Source organism: Rattus rattus, chromosome 12 (assembly GCF_011064425.1).
Source record: "Rattus rattus isolate New Zealand chromosome 12, Rrattus_CSIRO_v1, whole genome shotgun sequence".
Lineage (NCBI taxonomy): Eukaryota > Metazoa > Chordata > Mammalia > Rodentia > Muridae > Rattus > Rattus rattus.
In genome coordinates, this window is record NC_046165.1 from 7909374 (window position 1) to 7926711 (window position 17338).

Consider the following 17338-nt stretch of genomic DNA (forward strand, 5'->3'; position numbering starts at 1 on the left):
GTATCTGTACTAGAAATGTGGGGACCCCTTGAACTCACATGTCTTTAGGTTTTCAGTTGGACGCTCGCTTGAGGTTGCTTCCTTGTAGGACAGGTGGCATCTTCTGATCACTGTCCTCTCCTTCTGCTTTGATGTCGGTCTTGTCGATCAAACTCAGGTGTCCAGACTACGTAGCATGGGTCTTTATCTTCTTGCTGGCCATGGGCCTCAGCTCATTTCACCACCTTTTAAAGCATCCAACGCAGGCATAATCATCTACACGCTAAGCGGGAACTCTACGTTGCTACGGCGCTGCTTAAATGTTTCCTTGACAACACAATTTCAAAATGCTGGGAGGCTTCTCGGATTTCATGAAGATGTCCTTTGACCCCAACATGTGCTCTGGTGCGCATGTCCCCCACCTCCACAATCATAATGAAACGATGTTTATGAAATATTGAGGACTTCCCGGGAACCTAAAAAAATGTGAGGACTGGGAGGGATACAGCACAGAAAGTTGATAGTCAGCAATCAACTTCAGCAATCAAACAGCTACAGCTTCGCCCCTATTTAACCGTGGTCTGAGGAGAAGCCATTGGTTTGTTCTAGGAGAGTTTGAGTCCATTCTAGATTCTTTTCATAGCAGTCTGCACACTTGGCTATTTCTGCTGCTGTCCCTACTTCTGGGTCCCCTCCCTGGGTCAGGGTGAACAAAGTCATTGAGCGCCCTGGGGTGGTGCAGCTCTCTCAGCATCTCCTTCTCTCACGCACATCACCAGATCCTAGCCTTTGGTGTTCCTCTCATCATTTTGTGTAGAAAACGTGAAACTTTTCTTTAGTCAAAAACGAATTTTTAGAAAGGTGGTGTGGCCAGCATCAGTGACAGATGCTCTGCTTTTAGTGTGAGCGTTGTTAAAACCTGCCTCACGGGGAAGCATCCATCTTCCTTTATCCACAGATGAGGCTAAAAGCCTTTATCGTTTTCCTGTCTTTACTCTGAGGAATTTTTGCTTTATGAGAAGATAGGCTCTCAAGAGGAAAGGAAAACTATAGTTTCTGGTCCTATCTAGGAACTGAATTTATATTCACGTCTGTTCGGCTCTCTGAAGTTATTACAGGTACTTTGAAAGCGCTAAAGTGAGCTGAAGTTTCTGCATAACCATCAAAAGCTGCTATGAAAGGCGGAAGATGGATGGAGAGCGGGCAGCAAGAAGGGCGTTAAATTGCCCAAAGCGCTTCGCTGAAATTGGCAGTTCCAGTGGCCAGCTAAATTGGTTCCGGCATATTTTTTTTCCTCTTCTGGTCTCAGTGACCATGCTTGTCAGCTTGTGGTTCTAGCTGATTGATGGGTGAGGCAGTATTCTCGAAAAGTTCTTTTTGGATGTATAAAGGCTGCATTAGCACCGAGCGTGGTTGAAGTTGCTACATTATTAAGTAGTTCCTCTGTTATAAATTTATGTGATTTTAAAGAGCAAGTCAGAAAATCCTTAAAATGCATTTCATTTAGGTATTAAGGATTGACACTTTTAGACAGCATTTTACTGTAATGCATTGTTGTGTAAAAATTAAAATATGTAACAGGACCCTGACTGCTGAGATTGACTTGAATTTTCCAGCTCTCTGCTAAAAAGAAAAGAAAAGAAAAAAAAAGTTTGAGGAATGAAAGTTGCTAGTTTGTGAAAGTGCTGTGTTTGAAACTTTGTTATTGTTCTTATCATTGCTGTTTAGATACATGGATTTTAAACTAAAACACTGTGGTCCTTTTGGACACAGACGTACTCTGCTAAGGTTTAACTTAAGTATTCTATTCTCTGATCTCTATTTCCCAACTGTTTTAGGTCCAGGACGCCCCTATAAGGCCATTGATTTCTCTCACCAAGGGCCTGCCTTTGTCACATGGCACAGGTACCATTTGTTGTGGCTGGAAAGAGAGCTCCAGGTTGGTCAAAACCGTGTGTGCTCTGTATCTAAAAAGGATTTGCATTCAAGAAGTAAACCATGTTTGATACACTTATTTCAGTGATAACAGTGGGGGGAAAAAAACAACCCAATACCCTCAGTGTTTCAGATAGCTTTCTTTTCCCTCTGTGAGCATCTAAAGTCTGCTCTCTTGACAAATTACCTATACTGTTGCACATTGTTGCAAATGTATGATTTCCTTCTGTATTAAGGCAGAACAAATGTATTGTGCATATTTACACATATGCACAATGCATATATGAGATTTGTATATTTATGTGAATATATACAGCTATATCTTTACATTGATATTTCCTTGCCAATCCAATCGGTATTTGTAGTTTTACTGTGAATTTGGCCAAGAAGCAGGCCAGCCTTTGCTTGGACGCCTTTGTGTAGCATCTGACACATACATAAAGTGACGGGCCCTCCCTTTGCTTTTAGAGACTCATTGGCAACGAGTCCTTTGCTTTGCCCTATTGGAACTTTGCCACCGGGAAGAATGAGTGTGACGTGTGCACAGATGAGCTGCTCGGAGCAGCAAGACGAGACGACCCGACCCTGATTAGTCAGAACTCAAGGTTCTCTACCTGGGAGATTGTGTGTGACAGGTAATGCACCACTTTCTCCTAGTTCTAGGTGATACACACCATGTTTCTTTCTATTTCTCTGCCTGTGGGACATGGAGTTATGTTTACATGTTTCTGAAGACAGTTTTCCTAAGGGAGGCAGGAATTTAAGCATTAAACCTCTGAAATCAGGAAGGTAGATGCATGGAAGTTGTATTTTGAGACCAGGAGCACCATTTCACAACCTGGAGCAGTTCTAGCCTTCGGCCACCATTTGCCGATCATCATCAAGCACGTCCTTGGTGATGCAACTCTGCTGCGGGAACACAGGGAGAAATAAGAGCCAGGCCTTCTTCTGCATCCACAGAGATCAATTTGTGGTAAATAAATCACCAGGCAGTCTGAGAAGTTCTGTAATAGTGGCGTGCGTGAAGCCAAGGAGGGAGTTGGGACAAGTCCCCGAGGGCGTGGAGCTGGTATTTTGGAGACAGAAAGAGGTCCAGACTCTGGCTGGATGTGGGGGAAGGCAAGGAGGGAATGGGCAGAGGGCAGGGCCTAGCTGTGGGAGCATCATGCACCACTCTAGAGAAACCTCTGGAGGGAAGGTGGTGGATCTGGGTCGCGGGTTCCTGAGGAGTTGTGTGGGACACAAGCACAGGCCTTGGATGTGGGAGGCGCAACAATAGCTCCCAATCCCTGAAGGCCGCACGAGAAAATAAGTGACCCAGAGTCCAGAAAGATTCCCTCTTCAAAGTGTCCTTGGACTCGTTCTCTGTGCAGGTGCAGTTCGGTAATCCCATCTGGCCTTTGGGGGTCCATTGCAGGGTTCCCAGATCACCTGACACCTCAGATAGCACTGGATGCTGTACCTCTGACTCTTCCTACTTATGACAAAACTTAATTTATGAATTGGGCACCAGAAGATATCAACAACGGTAACTTACGAGAAAACAGAACAATTATTATAGTGTTCTGAAGAAGACCTATGTGAGCAGTCTCTCTCCATGCTCCAGTTTCTCAGCACCTGTCAGAATATTTTAGACCAGAGTTGACCAGGGAACTAACCATGGAAAACAAAATTGTGGATAAGGGGAAATGATTGTGTCTCAGAAAAGGATTCCCCAAGAGGTTCCTTTGCCTTCTTTCTTATTTTTTCTCTCCAAATTCCCATGTCTTAAGTTGTACTTTGCTTTCCTATATCATGTCATTCAGTGACCTCAGGGCCTACTTCCCTGGCCAGCACTGGTTGTAGGCACATAGTTGTTCCGAGGTGTTGGTCTATGCGGGGATGGATGTGTGTGGTGAGGGACCTGTCTTGGGGTACATGTGTGTTCAGGGGGGGGTCTGGACCTGCGCAGGAGTTACCTTCTGTGTTCTGTACATGTCCTTAAGCCCTCTGTCAGACCTCAGCTGATGCTCTAGATTCCCTTTCTCAAGTTCACTGAGTTCCACAGAGCGCCATTGGCACTGTGCCTTTGTCTACTCATATGACATGAGGAGTTTCTGTGCTCACGTTAGTCTAAAGAACACTGAGTTCAAAGTGTGTTTTTTAAAAAATATTTGGAACATCTTCTAGCCTCCCTAGATGAAGATGAATTTATTACCAATCATCTGTGGGAACGCAGACGTGTCTGACTCTGGGACTCTTTACCTCACAGACGGCTCTCACTGGAACGCTCTGGGAAATGGTGCCTGGGAGGCCTTGGTTGCTGAGGTCGGGGTCCTGGCACCTTCCGTCTTTGCATGTTCTCGTCTTTTCTACGCATCACTCTTTCCCTCACTCTTTGTGGCCCATGCACGAATGTCTTTAGGATCTACCTCCATCCACACACCAGTCCTCTGAGGTTCCAGGCTGCCAGCAGCAGACCTTGTGGACCCTTCCTCTCCGCCTCACATCCAACGCCTAACTATTCATTTCCAGCTGTCTTCACACAGTTCCTAATGTGCTTTTTGCTTTCGCACTTTTAAAAAAAAATGATTATTTCACAGCACAGAGAGCCGGCTCAGTGGTTAAGAAAGTCCTTGATGAGAAACTGTGAGAGCAGAGTTTCAATCCCAGCACACACTTGATAACCTGGGCCTCCCGGGCAGGCCCGTAAGCCCATCTCAAGGACCAGCTCGAGGAGGAGGAGCGGAAGAGGCTTGCTGGCACTTGCTGGCACTTGCTGGCACTTGCTGGCACTTGCTGGCACTTGCTGGCACTTGCTGGCACTTGCTGGCACTTGCTGGCACTTGCCGGCTTCTAGCTAAGGAAATGCGACCCTCAGGATTTTGTACCCATACACACACATGTGTACATACATTCATATAAATAAGCATAGGGACTAGTATTATTTTTATTATACAAATATGGGGTATAATATTGATTACCGTGTGTGCATGTGTGTATCCAACGTAGGACAATCAAATCAAGGTATTTAAGACTCGAATACTATTTTATTACTACATTTTATTTGTATAATTCTAGCTGTTTCTTTGGCTTCCTGTGTGTCTCCAGTTGTCCTAAGTGCTTTTCCCAGCTCTACGCAGATATTCCCTCTAAACTGGCTGTGTAATAGAAGCTACTATTTTACCCCTTTAACTTTTCCAAGCTCAATTACAATTACAGTTGTCAGCACCTTGCCTGTAAACCTGTCCCTGTCTTTTGAATGGAACGATAATTACTATTACAGTTACTCCCGTGTTCTTGCTTGGGCGACCACAGGTTTTGAAATGTCTCCGTCCACGATTATCTTTAGGGGCGATGTTTTTTACACCTAGTTTGGACCCTGTGAAGTAACTAATGGCCATGATCCCCCATGGATTTGCCTGGATCAAATTCATGACACCATCCACCAAGTTAAGACATACTGTTTTTAATCTTGCAAATCTTAGTTTGGATGACTACAACCGCCGGGTTACCTTGTGTAATGGCACCTACGAAGGTTTGCTGAGAAGAAACAAAGTAGGCAGAAATAACGAGACATTGCCAACCTTAAAAAATGTGCAAGACTGCCTGTCCCTCCAGGAGTTTGACAGTCCTCCCTTCTTCCAGAACTCAACCTTCAGCTTCAGGTAGGCGATGGCCTCTTCTCAGAGCAGTGCTCCCCACCCCTCCTCACCCCAAGACCCTTTAATGCAGTTCCTCATGATGAGGAGACACCCGACTATGAACTTGTTTTTGTTGCTACTTCCTAACTTCACTTTTGCTACTGTTATGAGTTGTAAGGTGAATACGTTTTGGAGATAGACGTTTGCCAAAGGGATCACAGCCCACAGGTTCAAGAATCACTGCATTAGTGGGGCCAGAAGAATCCGGGTATTGACCGATACCTCCAAATCTCAATACTCGAGAAAGGCTTAAAAACACAGGGTAAGGAGGGGTTGGTGTTGAGAAATATACTCTAACCGACACTATAGTTTCATCAGCTTCTAAGTAGGCTGTTTGATGCCATCCTAACTTCTGATTTCTGTAAACATACAGGCATTACCTCAGGAGCCATGGCATCTCATGAACTCTCACACTTCAACGGTGCTCAAACTCTTATCCTCTTCTTACTTTCTAAAATCGGACATTAGAAGCTCATCAGTCACGCATCTTACTATTGGGGTCTGACTCTCAGGGGAGCTCTTTGGATTTAGTTCAAAGTATCACAAAGCATAATGGCCTAATACTTTAAGACCAGCCATCAGTTTCCTCCCACCACAGAAGAGTAGTCGTGAATATGTATGTAAACAAGGTTCTAACAAAGATGATCCCGGTGTCCACGGAAGAGAAGGTGGTCACCCAAACTGCATTTGTTCTCTTTCTCTACAAGCCCCCAACCTCCCACACACAAATTACATAACTTATACTGGGCTAGGGACAGGGTAGGCAGAACCTAATTTCAGGAATTTTGCTGAATGTATCAGGCTTTGAACCTGGCGCTGGAAGTGGGCATGGTTCTTAGAGTGGTGTCAAAAGTAGGCAAAGGGCCAAGCATGATGGTGCATGCCTTAATTGCAGCACTTGGGAGGTAGAGGCACGGCAGATCTCTGAGTCTGAGGCCAACTTGGACTGCATAGTAATTTGCAGGCCAGCCAGTGAGATTCTGTTTCAAAGATTCGAGCAAAAAAAAAGTAGGTGAAGGGTAACATTTTAAGACGGTTTTAAAAAGAAGCATGCATTCGTTTTTCCTTGTGATAAAAATGCTATTAATCCGGACTGCTTTCTCTCTAGGCTTGAGCTGGGAGTGGTCTTAAAATGTGACTCTTGCATCATAATCACTGGCATCGTTTGAGAGTCAGTTAGGAACATAACATGGTTAGGACCCAGCCTGTTCTTACTGGGGAGGAAACTCTGAGAACAGGTCATGAACATTTCCTTCCATGCTTCCAAGGCAATCTTCCTTTCCAGTATCACTGTGGCAGGGAGTAAATGTTTAGAATTTCTTGGAACTAGAGAGGGAAACAAGAGAAGAAAGGAGAAATGCTGGGGTATGTTTAGAAGGATACTTGTCTTCCAGCCAAGCGGACAGTCTAATTCATTGAGAAATATCAATGTAAGAATCTATGTTGATTCTTATGATTACAGGTCATATATGGGGGATGGAAAATAAGTCCTGGCAGTAACATTGTGAAGGAAACATAGTCCTTGTCTTTCAACGGTATAGAAAATGGAAATAAATAGTTACATTGTTCACAAAGAGAACAATGTTACCAGGCAGGTTCAGGGCAGCCTTGATTGAGTTCCTTCCCTTGTAGAAGATTGTGACAAAAGGTGGAGGGGAGAGAGCCCTTAGTCAATTAGTGGCGGAGCCTCTGCTATCCTTGTCCAATCTTAGAGGAGAAGATGGCTGTGTAGTGCTGAGACTTTTGACGATCTTCACTGAAGTCACCACACTCTGGTTTCTCTCAGGAATGCGCTGGAAGGGTTTGACAAAGCAGACGGAACATTGGACTCTCAGGTCATGAACCTTCATAACTTGGCTCACTCCTTCCTGAATGGAACGAATGCCTTGCCACACTCAGCTGCCAACGACCCTATCTTTGTGGTATGTTAGAGACTCAGAACTTACAAAGCTGTTTCTACGTATTATGTTGGATGTGTTGACTTTGCAGCGAAGGTTTGGTGACGTTTTGTTCTCTACCTATATACATTGATTTTAATCTACACGGGACATGTGGCCAGGTAGCAAATGAAGACCCTACTCAGGAACCAATTCTTTAGGGATGGTTGGATTTAGATAAACTTAACCAGGGGTTTACAGTCCAGAGGGGAGTTTACAAGTTAGCAGAATTATGTTAGTAATCTAACAAACTGTATATCATAAATTAGCATAGCTGTAAATGATGTTCCCTGGTGAATGAAAGGTGTTGAAGAGTGTGCACTGCATGTAGACTACATTTGTTTGTTGCCTGTAGGAAACAAAGGCTTGGGTAGCCAGAAAGAAGGAGAAAGAGGGATGCTGGCTGGATGAGAAGCGCAAATGCTCTCAGCCACAGTAGTGATTCAAAACCCAGGACAGGAGACAGCTGTGAGACACAGGACAGGAGACACAGCCATGAGAGACAGGACAGGAGATAGCCATGAGAGAGACTTGGTACTGTCCACTCAGGGTCCCAGTGATACCCCAAGAACAATGAATTTCTTTGAGAAATCTGATTTCAGTATTACTTCAAACCATGAAATCTCGACCATACTTGGCAATGGGGTAATCAATGTTACAATCCCAAGCTACACTAGTTCTTAAAGATGTTGGCCAAGGAGTTCTCTGGAGACAGCTCAAATGGGGATCGTACCATCTGGGGCCATAGTATTTAGCTGCCTGTCATGATGCCTTTCACTAATAGATGGTCCTCTGGGAACAGCTATAAAACAGACCCCCCTTTCTGTGACTTAGTTACTCATGGCCAACCATGGTCCTGGAAGAAGAGGAAAGATGAATATGATGTGAGATATTTTGATAGTTCACATTCATATCGATTTTATGATAGCACGCTGTTATTATTATTTTATTTTATTAGTTTGTTAATTATTTCTGGTTGCTAAGTTACACTTTCTCATAGGTATGCATGTAGAGGGAAAGTATAGTGTATGTGAGGTTTGCTATCAACTGAGGTTCAGGCATCCAAGGAAGGCTTGGGGCATGTGGTGTCTGTTTCCTTCTACCACAGATAAACACATTGAGTTGTTATAACTCCTTACGGGGAGAGAATGAGGATGCTGAAGAAGTCCTGGCCAATGGACATTAGAAAAGGTGGTTAGGCTTTGGGTTGGTGCCTGGTATTTTGTGAAGAGAGAAGCAGGGAGTTTCATTCCAGGTCAATCCTGTCAGGAAGAAAGGGCGATTCTATCATTGACTACTGAAAGCACTTGCCCATAGGAAGGCAGATATTGTTTATTGGTACACCAGCAGCAGTCATTTGTAGCAGACAGCAAAGGACACTGGGTATTTTGTCTGTGCTCAGACATGTCTATAGGGTTATACTGGTTTGGTCCTGATCCATCACAGTCAGAGGGCCCTGTCTGTGGCTGATGTTCTGTGGAGTAGTTTCTGTCTGAGAGAACACATCCAGGCCTAGCTGACAGTACCAGGCCAGCTCCTAGGTGTTGAGGTTGCTTTTCTTTCTGAAGAACAGCTCATTAAAGTTGGCTGAGAAGATTTATAGAAGAGCAATACCGGTTTTCAACTGCTGACCTCCAGCAAGGTGTCTGCTTTGGAGGCTCTCAAATCACACTGCTTGTTTGCCGGCTTTCTTCAGAGCTGTGTGCCTTAGGTAGATGATTTAGGATCCATCACACAAACACACACAAAAAAATCTCCCTTTGTCCTTTAAATTTTTGATAGTATTTTGCATTTAGATTCTTCCAGAATTTTCCTTTCCTTTGTGTTGAATTAATATATGTGTCTCAGCTTGCTCAGATTTTTGTAATAACACACTGCTGACTTATTAGTGTGAACAAAAGCCACTGCTCTGAGCAGGGGATCAGCAGTGTACAACCAACACAATTAGCGTTGGATGAAAGTTCCTGTATTAGCTTTTCTTATCACTGCGACCAAGGCGCATGACAAGAAACAACAGGAAGGGAGAAATGCTCATTTTGGCTTACAGTGTAAGGGGATACAGGTGATGGTGGTGGAGAAATCATGGCAGAAAGTAAGAGGGCTCCAGTCCCATTGCACCCATAGGCAGGGAGCCCAGTAAACAGGAAGTGGGATCTGGCTTTGGAGTAAACTCTCTTGTGCTGTTTCCTAGAAGGACACTAGTCCTATCCCATCATGGCCACCCTTAAGACCTCAACAAACATCAGCAGTCTCCTTTGAAGTCGCATCTCTGAATGTAGATACATCAGTGGAGCTCGAGCTTCAACACATGAATGTGAATGAGCTCAACTCACGGCATCATCAGTTTCTACAAGTTTGTCTTCGTGGGCTCCTGGGAGGCTGTGTGACACGATAAGAAGACACTCAAGTCTAAGCCAACTGGGGGCTAAGCGGGGCAACTTGACTTAGACTTGAGTCTCCTTCAAAAGAGTAGATGGGTGATCATTCCTTCTAGAAACTGCTTCTCCTCTCAGGTCTGCACAGCCATGATGCCTGATGGGGTTGTCAGCCGTGTGGACTGTTGGTCCCTGCCTCTGACCAGGTGGGGCCCATCTGTGAGGCATCAGCAGCCATCACACCATCTGCCTCTTGCTGGTTGCCTGAGGTCTCTGACTCCATGTTTCAGATCATTTCCTTGGCTACCATTTCAGCCTTCAGCACATGCCCAGATAATCTGGTACCTATCTGAAAGTATATATCTCTAAGGAGGTCTTGTCAAAGTGTGCAGCATCGACCATACATTTGTGCACACAATCCCTACTCGTAAGGACAATTTTACCGCTTCTCTTGTCAGTATTTCAAGTTGCTCTCAGTAGAACATGAGGTTCTGTAACAGGTTGAAGAGCTTCCTCTTCACAAACCTTGCTCTGCTCCTGAAGGAAATAATAGCAATGGCGCTAAATGAGTTTCTTTGTAGACCTGCTATCTTTTTGAGGAAGCTCGTGAACCCTGCCTACAAGGACAGGTCACGTTTTTCTGTAAGTGACCAGATAGCAAAATTCTGGGGTTTTTGGGCCCCGAGAGCCTCGATTACTCAGCGCCCCCTCTCTCCGTTCCACCTCCTCTGCTTCTCTCTCTCCATCCCTGCCTCCTGCCCTTACTTTATTTTCTAATCAGTCCTGGGAGCTGAACCTGAGTTCTAGTGCTTGCTCAACAAACATCGGGCTGTATCCCCATCCCTTACTGAAGCACTGAATGCAGCCACAGATAACGCACAAACGATTGAATGTGGTATCCCACCCAGTAAAGCCACGCAGAGAGACAGACAGTAGGCCCACGTGGTACCTTGCACTTGTCTTATTTAACCCGGTACTACGATCTCATAGTTTTTCTTTGTCCTCTTTAATACTTTTCTGGCTCTTATCCTAAGGGAGCAGCATTCTTTGTTTGCAGCATAGGACACTTTCCCTGTCTTCTCATCTCTCCTTCTGCCTTTCTTATTTTCTGTTTTGCTGTAGGGGGTGGGGCTCTTACTATGTCCCCCACGCTGGCCTTGAACTTATAATCCTTCTACCTTAGCTTCTGGACTATGACTGTAGTCATATGGTTTTCCTGTCCTAGGTGAGAACCCACTTGGGAACTTTGTTACTAAGAACAAAACAAACCATTGAAGCTTACATGTAGTTCAAGGCTACTATGTATTTAGTTGTCTCCGTCTTCGTTACTTTTAATATCTTCCATGTTGAAAATTTTGGGAGTAATACTGTATTATTAGATCCATAAAACAAGGACAGCAAAACAGCAAGCCAGAGCCTTTCTTTGAAGGAGGAGGGAACAGCATTCTGTCGCCATTTTCAAAACACACACTTACTTAAGGCTGTTTACAAAGAAGCTTTGCTGAAGCCAAGTGAGCTTTAAATGATTTTGCATCCCGAGATTTAGGTTAAACTATTTTAGTTGACAGAGTTATAGCTTCAGGAATTTCATATTTGTGAGGCAATTTATGCAACCGTGCTGCATAGTGCTTTTATTAAAAATTATTTTGTAAAATCTCTACAAGCAACAGCACTATAACGCTGTGTAGGATCGCAATAAGAAGGAAGAGAAGGCAGAATGTTAGGAAGGAGGGGGGGAAAGCCCTCTGAAACAATGTCTGAAATTCTAATAATTCTTACGAGTTGCAGCAAATCCACACATTTATCATGGAGAATGAGGTTAGGCCACAGGGAAGCTGAGGACCCCTGGGGAAACCAATACACTGTAAAAATTCAAGTTTGAGGCTGAGAAAGAGGTTGTGCTAGGATCGTGATATTCTGCCCAGAGCGTCAGGATACTTTTCCCGGAAGCATCTTAGAAAAGGGCTGAGCAGTTTGTCTCTCTGCACCAGGTTTATCCCACCCCATGCATATGCGGCAGACTTACCAGTGTTGTCATCCTTAAGAACGGAACGGAAGCTGGAGGGGTGCTACACGCCTGTAATCTCAACACTCAGGAGCTAGAGGCATGAGGTTCAGGAACTCCAGGCCCTCATTGACAACATAGAAATTTGAGAGCTGGCCTGGCCTACAGGAGACCCTATGTTAAAAAAAAATAACCGTCTTCCATTGAACAACACACACACATATATATATATATATATATATATATATATATATATATATTACACCACTTTTTAATCTAATGCTGTCTTTCAAGACACAACTTCTGTGGTGGTTTGGGGAATGAGACCCAGAGCTACACACAGGCATAAAGCCTACCGACAGAGCTGTGCTCCCAGCCCAGGCACCACCATTTAAGGGCATGGTGTCTTTATACACGGAAGTTATTTCCCAATGTCAGCTATCGTGAAGAGCGTGGTGAGAAACTGGGTGCCCTTTCACATACTACCTACCCCCTTTAGATCTAAACCCCGTGTTGGAGTTCACGAGCACACAGTGGTCCCACTTCTCATTTTTGAGGATGCATTCTGTCATTTTCCACCATCGCTTTACTAAACCAGCAGTGTAAGTGTTCACCTTTCTCCACAGCTTAGCCAGCCCTCTTATGTTCATCTTCTTGGTACAAGTCCTTTGGCTGAGACGTGACATCTTTTTGTGCGTCAGAGTTACCCTTTTACAAGGTACATGCAACGAGTTCCAAGCACTTGAGTTGTTTGTGAGTTGACTAGATAATGATAGCTAGTTCACGTGTTTGTTTTCTATCAAATGTGCTGCAATTCTAACTGGACTAAGCCTCCAAAGCCAGTATCATTACCATCTTCTCTCTCTCTCTCTCTCTCTCTCTCTCTCTCTCTCTCTCTCTCTCACACACACACACACACACACACACACACACTTTTTGTTACCTGACATAAATTAGAGGAAGGAACCTTAACTGTAAAAAAAAAAAAGTCTTCTCAAGGTTCACCTGTGGGCTAGCCTGTGGTGCGTTTTCTTAGTTGATGATTGATGTGGGAGGGCTCAGCTCATGATAGGTGGTGCCACCCTTGGGCAGGTAGTCCTGGGAATATGGGAAGACAAAGTGAGCAAGCTTGGAGAAGTAAGCTAGTAAACGGCACTCTTCCATGCTCTCTGTCTTAGTTGCTGCCTTGAGTTCCTGACTTCTTTTCACCATGGGCTACAAGTGTGAGCTGAAACAACGTTTCTCCTCAAGTTGTTTTAGGTCACAGTCCTTTACTGCAGTAAGGTGGATGTGAGCGCGGTGCTTCTGTGTGAGTGTGTACGTGTGTGAGGTTAATAGAAAGTGTCTCAATGTTCTCTACTTATTATTTGAGTCGGGGTTTCCCGCTAAATCTGGAGCTCACTGACTCAGCTAAACAGGCTGGGAGCCCTGGCATGCATCTGTTTCTAAGTTCTCTGGAATCATAGGCACCCGGCTAGTTTATGTGGACCCTGGGGATCTGAACTCAGGTCCTCACTCCTGTGTGGCAAGTGCTTTACCCACTGAGACATCACTCCAGTCTGAAGAAAAAGCTTTAAAATCCTCGTAATTACACGTTCAGCTTTTAAATGTGAAATTTTGATTTGTGTTTATGTTTGCTTTTTTAATACTTGCACCATGTGCATGCAGTGCCCATGGAGACCACAAGAGGGCACTGGAAAGCTGGAGTTAGGGCGAGAACACTGTAAACACTGAACCCAGGTCTTCTGCAAGAGTAACAAGCGCTCTGAACAACCCAATCACCTGTTTAGCCCACGTTTCAATTTTTATACTTGCTTCCTTTCAGGTTTCAGGTTGCATATAGTAGCAATTGTAGTATATTAGTGACACGTATTGTATTTCTACTTGTTTCGCTTAACTATAACGTTGTTACATAGTTTCTTAATGTTTCATTTGGTGCTGGGGATTGAAGCCAGGGCTTCAGGTAAGCCAATCACATGCCCTGCCACGTGACTGCACCTCCAACCCTCCCTAAAATCTTGAATCCTAAAATTAATAATGCACATACAAGGTTCACAGTGAAAGCTGTCTAAATGAAGCATTGCGTCTGTCTTTCAGCCACTCGCTACTATTTCTCTCTAGGTATATTTTGTAAACCTAGAAGCAAATAGGTTATACATCCAACTAATTGAAAATATACTATAGACTGTTTTCTCCCCCCCCCCCAACCCAGGCTCCCTCTCCCTTTTTCCCCTTCTCCATTCCTTTTCTATGCCAGCGTGCATCCATTAATAAAGACTTTTCTTTTTCCCCTTATTCTGGTTGGTGGGTGATCTATTGTATAGATTTATCATCAAAAATTTAATCAGTCTTCCATAGATGAGTACTGCTTCAGTCCACTGTGTGTGACTATAGCAGAAATCCCGAGGTTGGGTAAATCGTACAAAACAGATTACTATAGCTCATGGGTGTGCTCCTGCAGTCTAGACTTGAAGACCTTGTGTAGCCTCAACTCATGGTGAAGACAGCAAGAAAGCATTTCTCAAGAGAGGAAACAAAGAGCTGAGGAAGCCAAATGTATTTCAGTAACAGCTACTACAGGAGTTGGATTCTGGTCCTGTTAGGCAGCTTAATCACTGGCTGACTACCAGAAAGAGAGTGTCAGCCACTCAGGAGATAGGTCCCTCATGACTTAGTCACTTAATGTTCCTACTACCTCTCAACACCTTTACACCGGGAATTAAAATTAAACATGAATCTCGATGAGGACAAACCACACTGAAGTCACGGCAGGCAGTTAACAGTTCCTAATCTTTTCATTTACCAGCAATATTAAGATATATCATGTCGAGCAGGTAAGGTGAGAAGACAGAGTAGAGTCCTTGTATGGGAGGGGGTGATAAAACATTGGACTTTGGATAAAAATCCTGAGTTGTCCCCAAAGACTGAAGGACAGTCCCTCCTCACCCCTGCATGGTGCAGTCATGGTCATTGCTAGGCCCTGCTTTTGACTTTACGCTCTTTGTCCCTGTGCTGTCTTGCCTTCTCCTCTTTGCTAATTTGGTAGAAGAAGTTCTAATTCGAATTTCTCTTGTAAACGAAGCTCTGCATCTTTTCTATACATTTACGAATCTTGCTAACATTTGCTTTTGTATGAGCCATGTGTTCATTTCATTATGACGTCTGTATAATTTTAAAAAAAATCAAAAATGTTCAAAAGAACCAGAATTAGTGAGACTGATTTGCTCTCTGAGTGGTCAACAAATCACAACATCCTCTGTTTCTGAGGCTTTTAACGGAAAAAGTAATAGCAGGTTCATGCAAATTTAAATTGTTCATCTTACTAATTTATTTTTAGTTTATGAGAATCTGGTGTGTTCATTGACATCACATCCGGTCTGGCCAAGTCACATGTGTAGTGACTTTTCTTAGGGTCGGGCAGAGGTTAGAGTATGGCCTACTAAGTGTGGGTCCTGGGCTTTGCCCTCCAAACCTCGTTTTCTGTTTTATTTTCTGTTATTAAGAAGCTGTTTATTATTGAGCATCTATTCAGTGACAGTTCCTATTCTATAGGTGTGAACACAGACATGATGTTTTAACCTCTCTATGCCAAACCATACTCCTCGTTTGAAACTTGGAGAACTGTATTAGTCAGGGTTCTCTAGAGTCACAGAGCTTATGGAATGTCTCTGTATAGTAAGAGAATTGGTTATGATGGCTTACAGTCTGCAGTCCAACTCCCCAACCATGGTCAGCTGTGAATGGGAAGCCCAAGGATCTAGCAGTTGCTCAGTCCCACAAGGCTAATAGATCCAACAGATGTGCTAGCAAGTAAATGCATGTAGGTGAAGAAGAGTGAATTTTCCTTCTTCCAATGTCCTTATGTAGGCCTCCAGCGGAAGGTGTGACCCAGATTAAAGGTGTGTACCACCACCTGCTCGTATCTGTGACTTTTTTTTGTCTCAGGCCAACCTTGAATTCAGAGATCTCCTTAATTTAGTCTCCTGGGATTCATAGCCACTATGCCTCAAGATCTCCATGCCAAAATCCAGGTCAGAAACTTGTATCTCCCAGCCTCAAGATCTGGATCACAGGTGAGCCTTCCAGTTCTGGATTGTAGTTCATTCTGGATATAGTCAAGTTGACAACCAGGAACAGCCATTACAAGAACGTAAGACTCGAGATGCTGAGGCAGACGCCCATCAGCTGGAAAGGTTCCCCACTCACACAATTTCTCCATCTAATTCTTCCAACGATTTTGCCTTTGAGACAGTTCAACCCACCACAATGGCTTTCATTATAGCTGAGCCAGTTCGGTGCTGGTAGGTCAGTCTAAGCAGCAGAATTAACCCTAGTTGGGAAGGGCATCTCTCAATAATTTTGAAAGGATGGGGCCATTGGTTTCACTGTGTGCACGCTTTGTAAATGCAGCATTCACTTTTTAAATATGCAGTTTAATGTAGTGGACACACTGTCACTACCTCTTAAGTGGCATCCTGTCTGAGTAAGATCTGGAAGAGCCGAAGGTAGGATGGGTAACCACCACAGGCAAAGGTCTCTGTGAGTCCCGTCTGGTCTGAGGATGTTACATGGGCAGACGCTAAATGCCTTTTCAACAATAGGGCTTTCTAAGTACGAACAGACACTTTTGAGAGCTAATCCATACCAAGGACTGAATTAGATGTTCCTCCTTATCAGTCAGATAAAATATGACTGATAAGCCATAGTTTTTGCACACATCTAGGATGGTGTAGCATCAACTTCAGTTTCCGTCCCCTAGGGCTTTTCTGATTCCACAACAAAAAACAGCCTGGAGATAGCTCTCGGCAGACTGGACCCTCATAGTACCACAGAGCTCTCTCTTCAGAGAGGCCCTCACGGAGGAGGATGCTTGCTGAACTGGCCACACCGCTCAGAAAATTGGTGCATTAATAGCAGAACTCTGGTGTACCTAATCTTTGTGTTTGCTCAAAAATTTCAAAACCATAAACATTTTCCCCTCAAGGAATTAACTGCTGAATTTCCAGGGTTCAGTTTCTTCTATGTGCTATTTATATTGTATACAATATATTCATAGGCATATAGGCATAAATATTTGCATACATATATTCCATATTGTCTTAGTGTGGGTTTTATTGCTGTGAAGAGACATCATGGCCAAGGTAACTCTTATAAGGGCCAACATTTAATTGGGGCTGGCTTCTAGGTTCAGAGGTTCAGTTTATTATTATCATGGTTGGAAGCATGGCAGGGTCCAGGTGGGCATGGTGCTGGAGGAGGAACTGAGAGCTCTACATCTTGGTTAGAAGCAGCCAGGAGACTGACATTGCAAGGCAAACAAGAGGAGAGTCTCTTCCACACTGGCAGGTGCCTGAACAAAGGAGCCTCAAAGCCCACCCCGCAGTGACACACGTCCTTCAACAAGGCCACACCTACTAATAGTGT

At 44.1% G+C, this 17338-nt stretch overlaps 1 protein-coding gene across 2 annotated transcripts in view; it reads left to right on the forward strand.

The window, feature by feature from the left end:
- Dct (dopachrome tautomerase) overlaps positions 1-17338 on the forward strand; it is a 76365-nt gene that overhangs the window by 10344 nt on the left and 48683 nt on the right. For both annotated transcript variants that reach the window (XM_032917581.1, XM_032917580.1), the window contains exons 3-6: positions 1818-1918; positions 2383-2549; positions 5382-5561; positions 7384-7519. In XM_032917581.1, coding sequence (XP_032773472.1) covers positions 1818-1918; positions 2383-2549; positions 5382-5561; positions 7384-7519 — 584 coding nt within the window. The remainder of the gene's footprint in view (positions 1-1817; positions 1919-2382; positions 2550-5381; positions 5562-7383; positions 7520-17338) is intronic.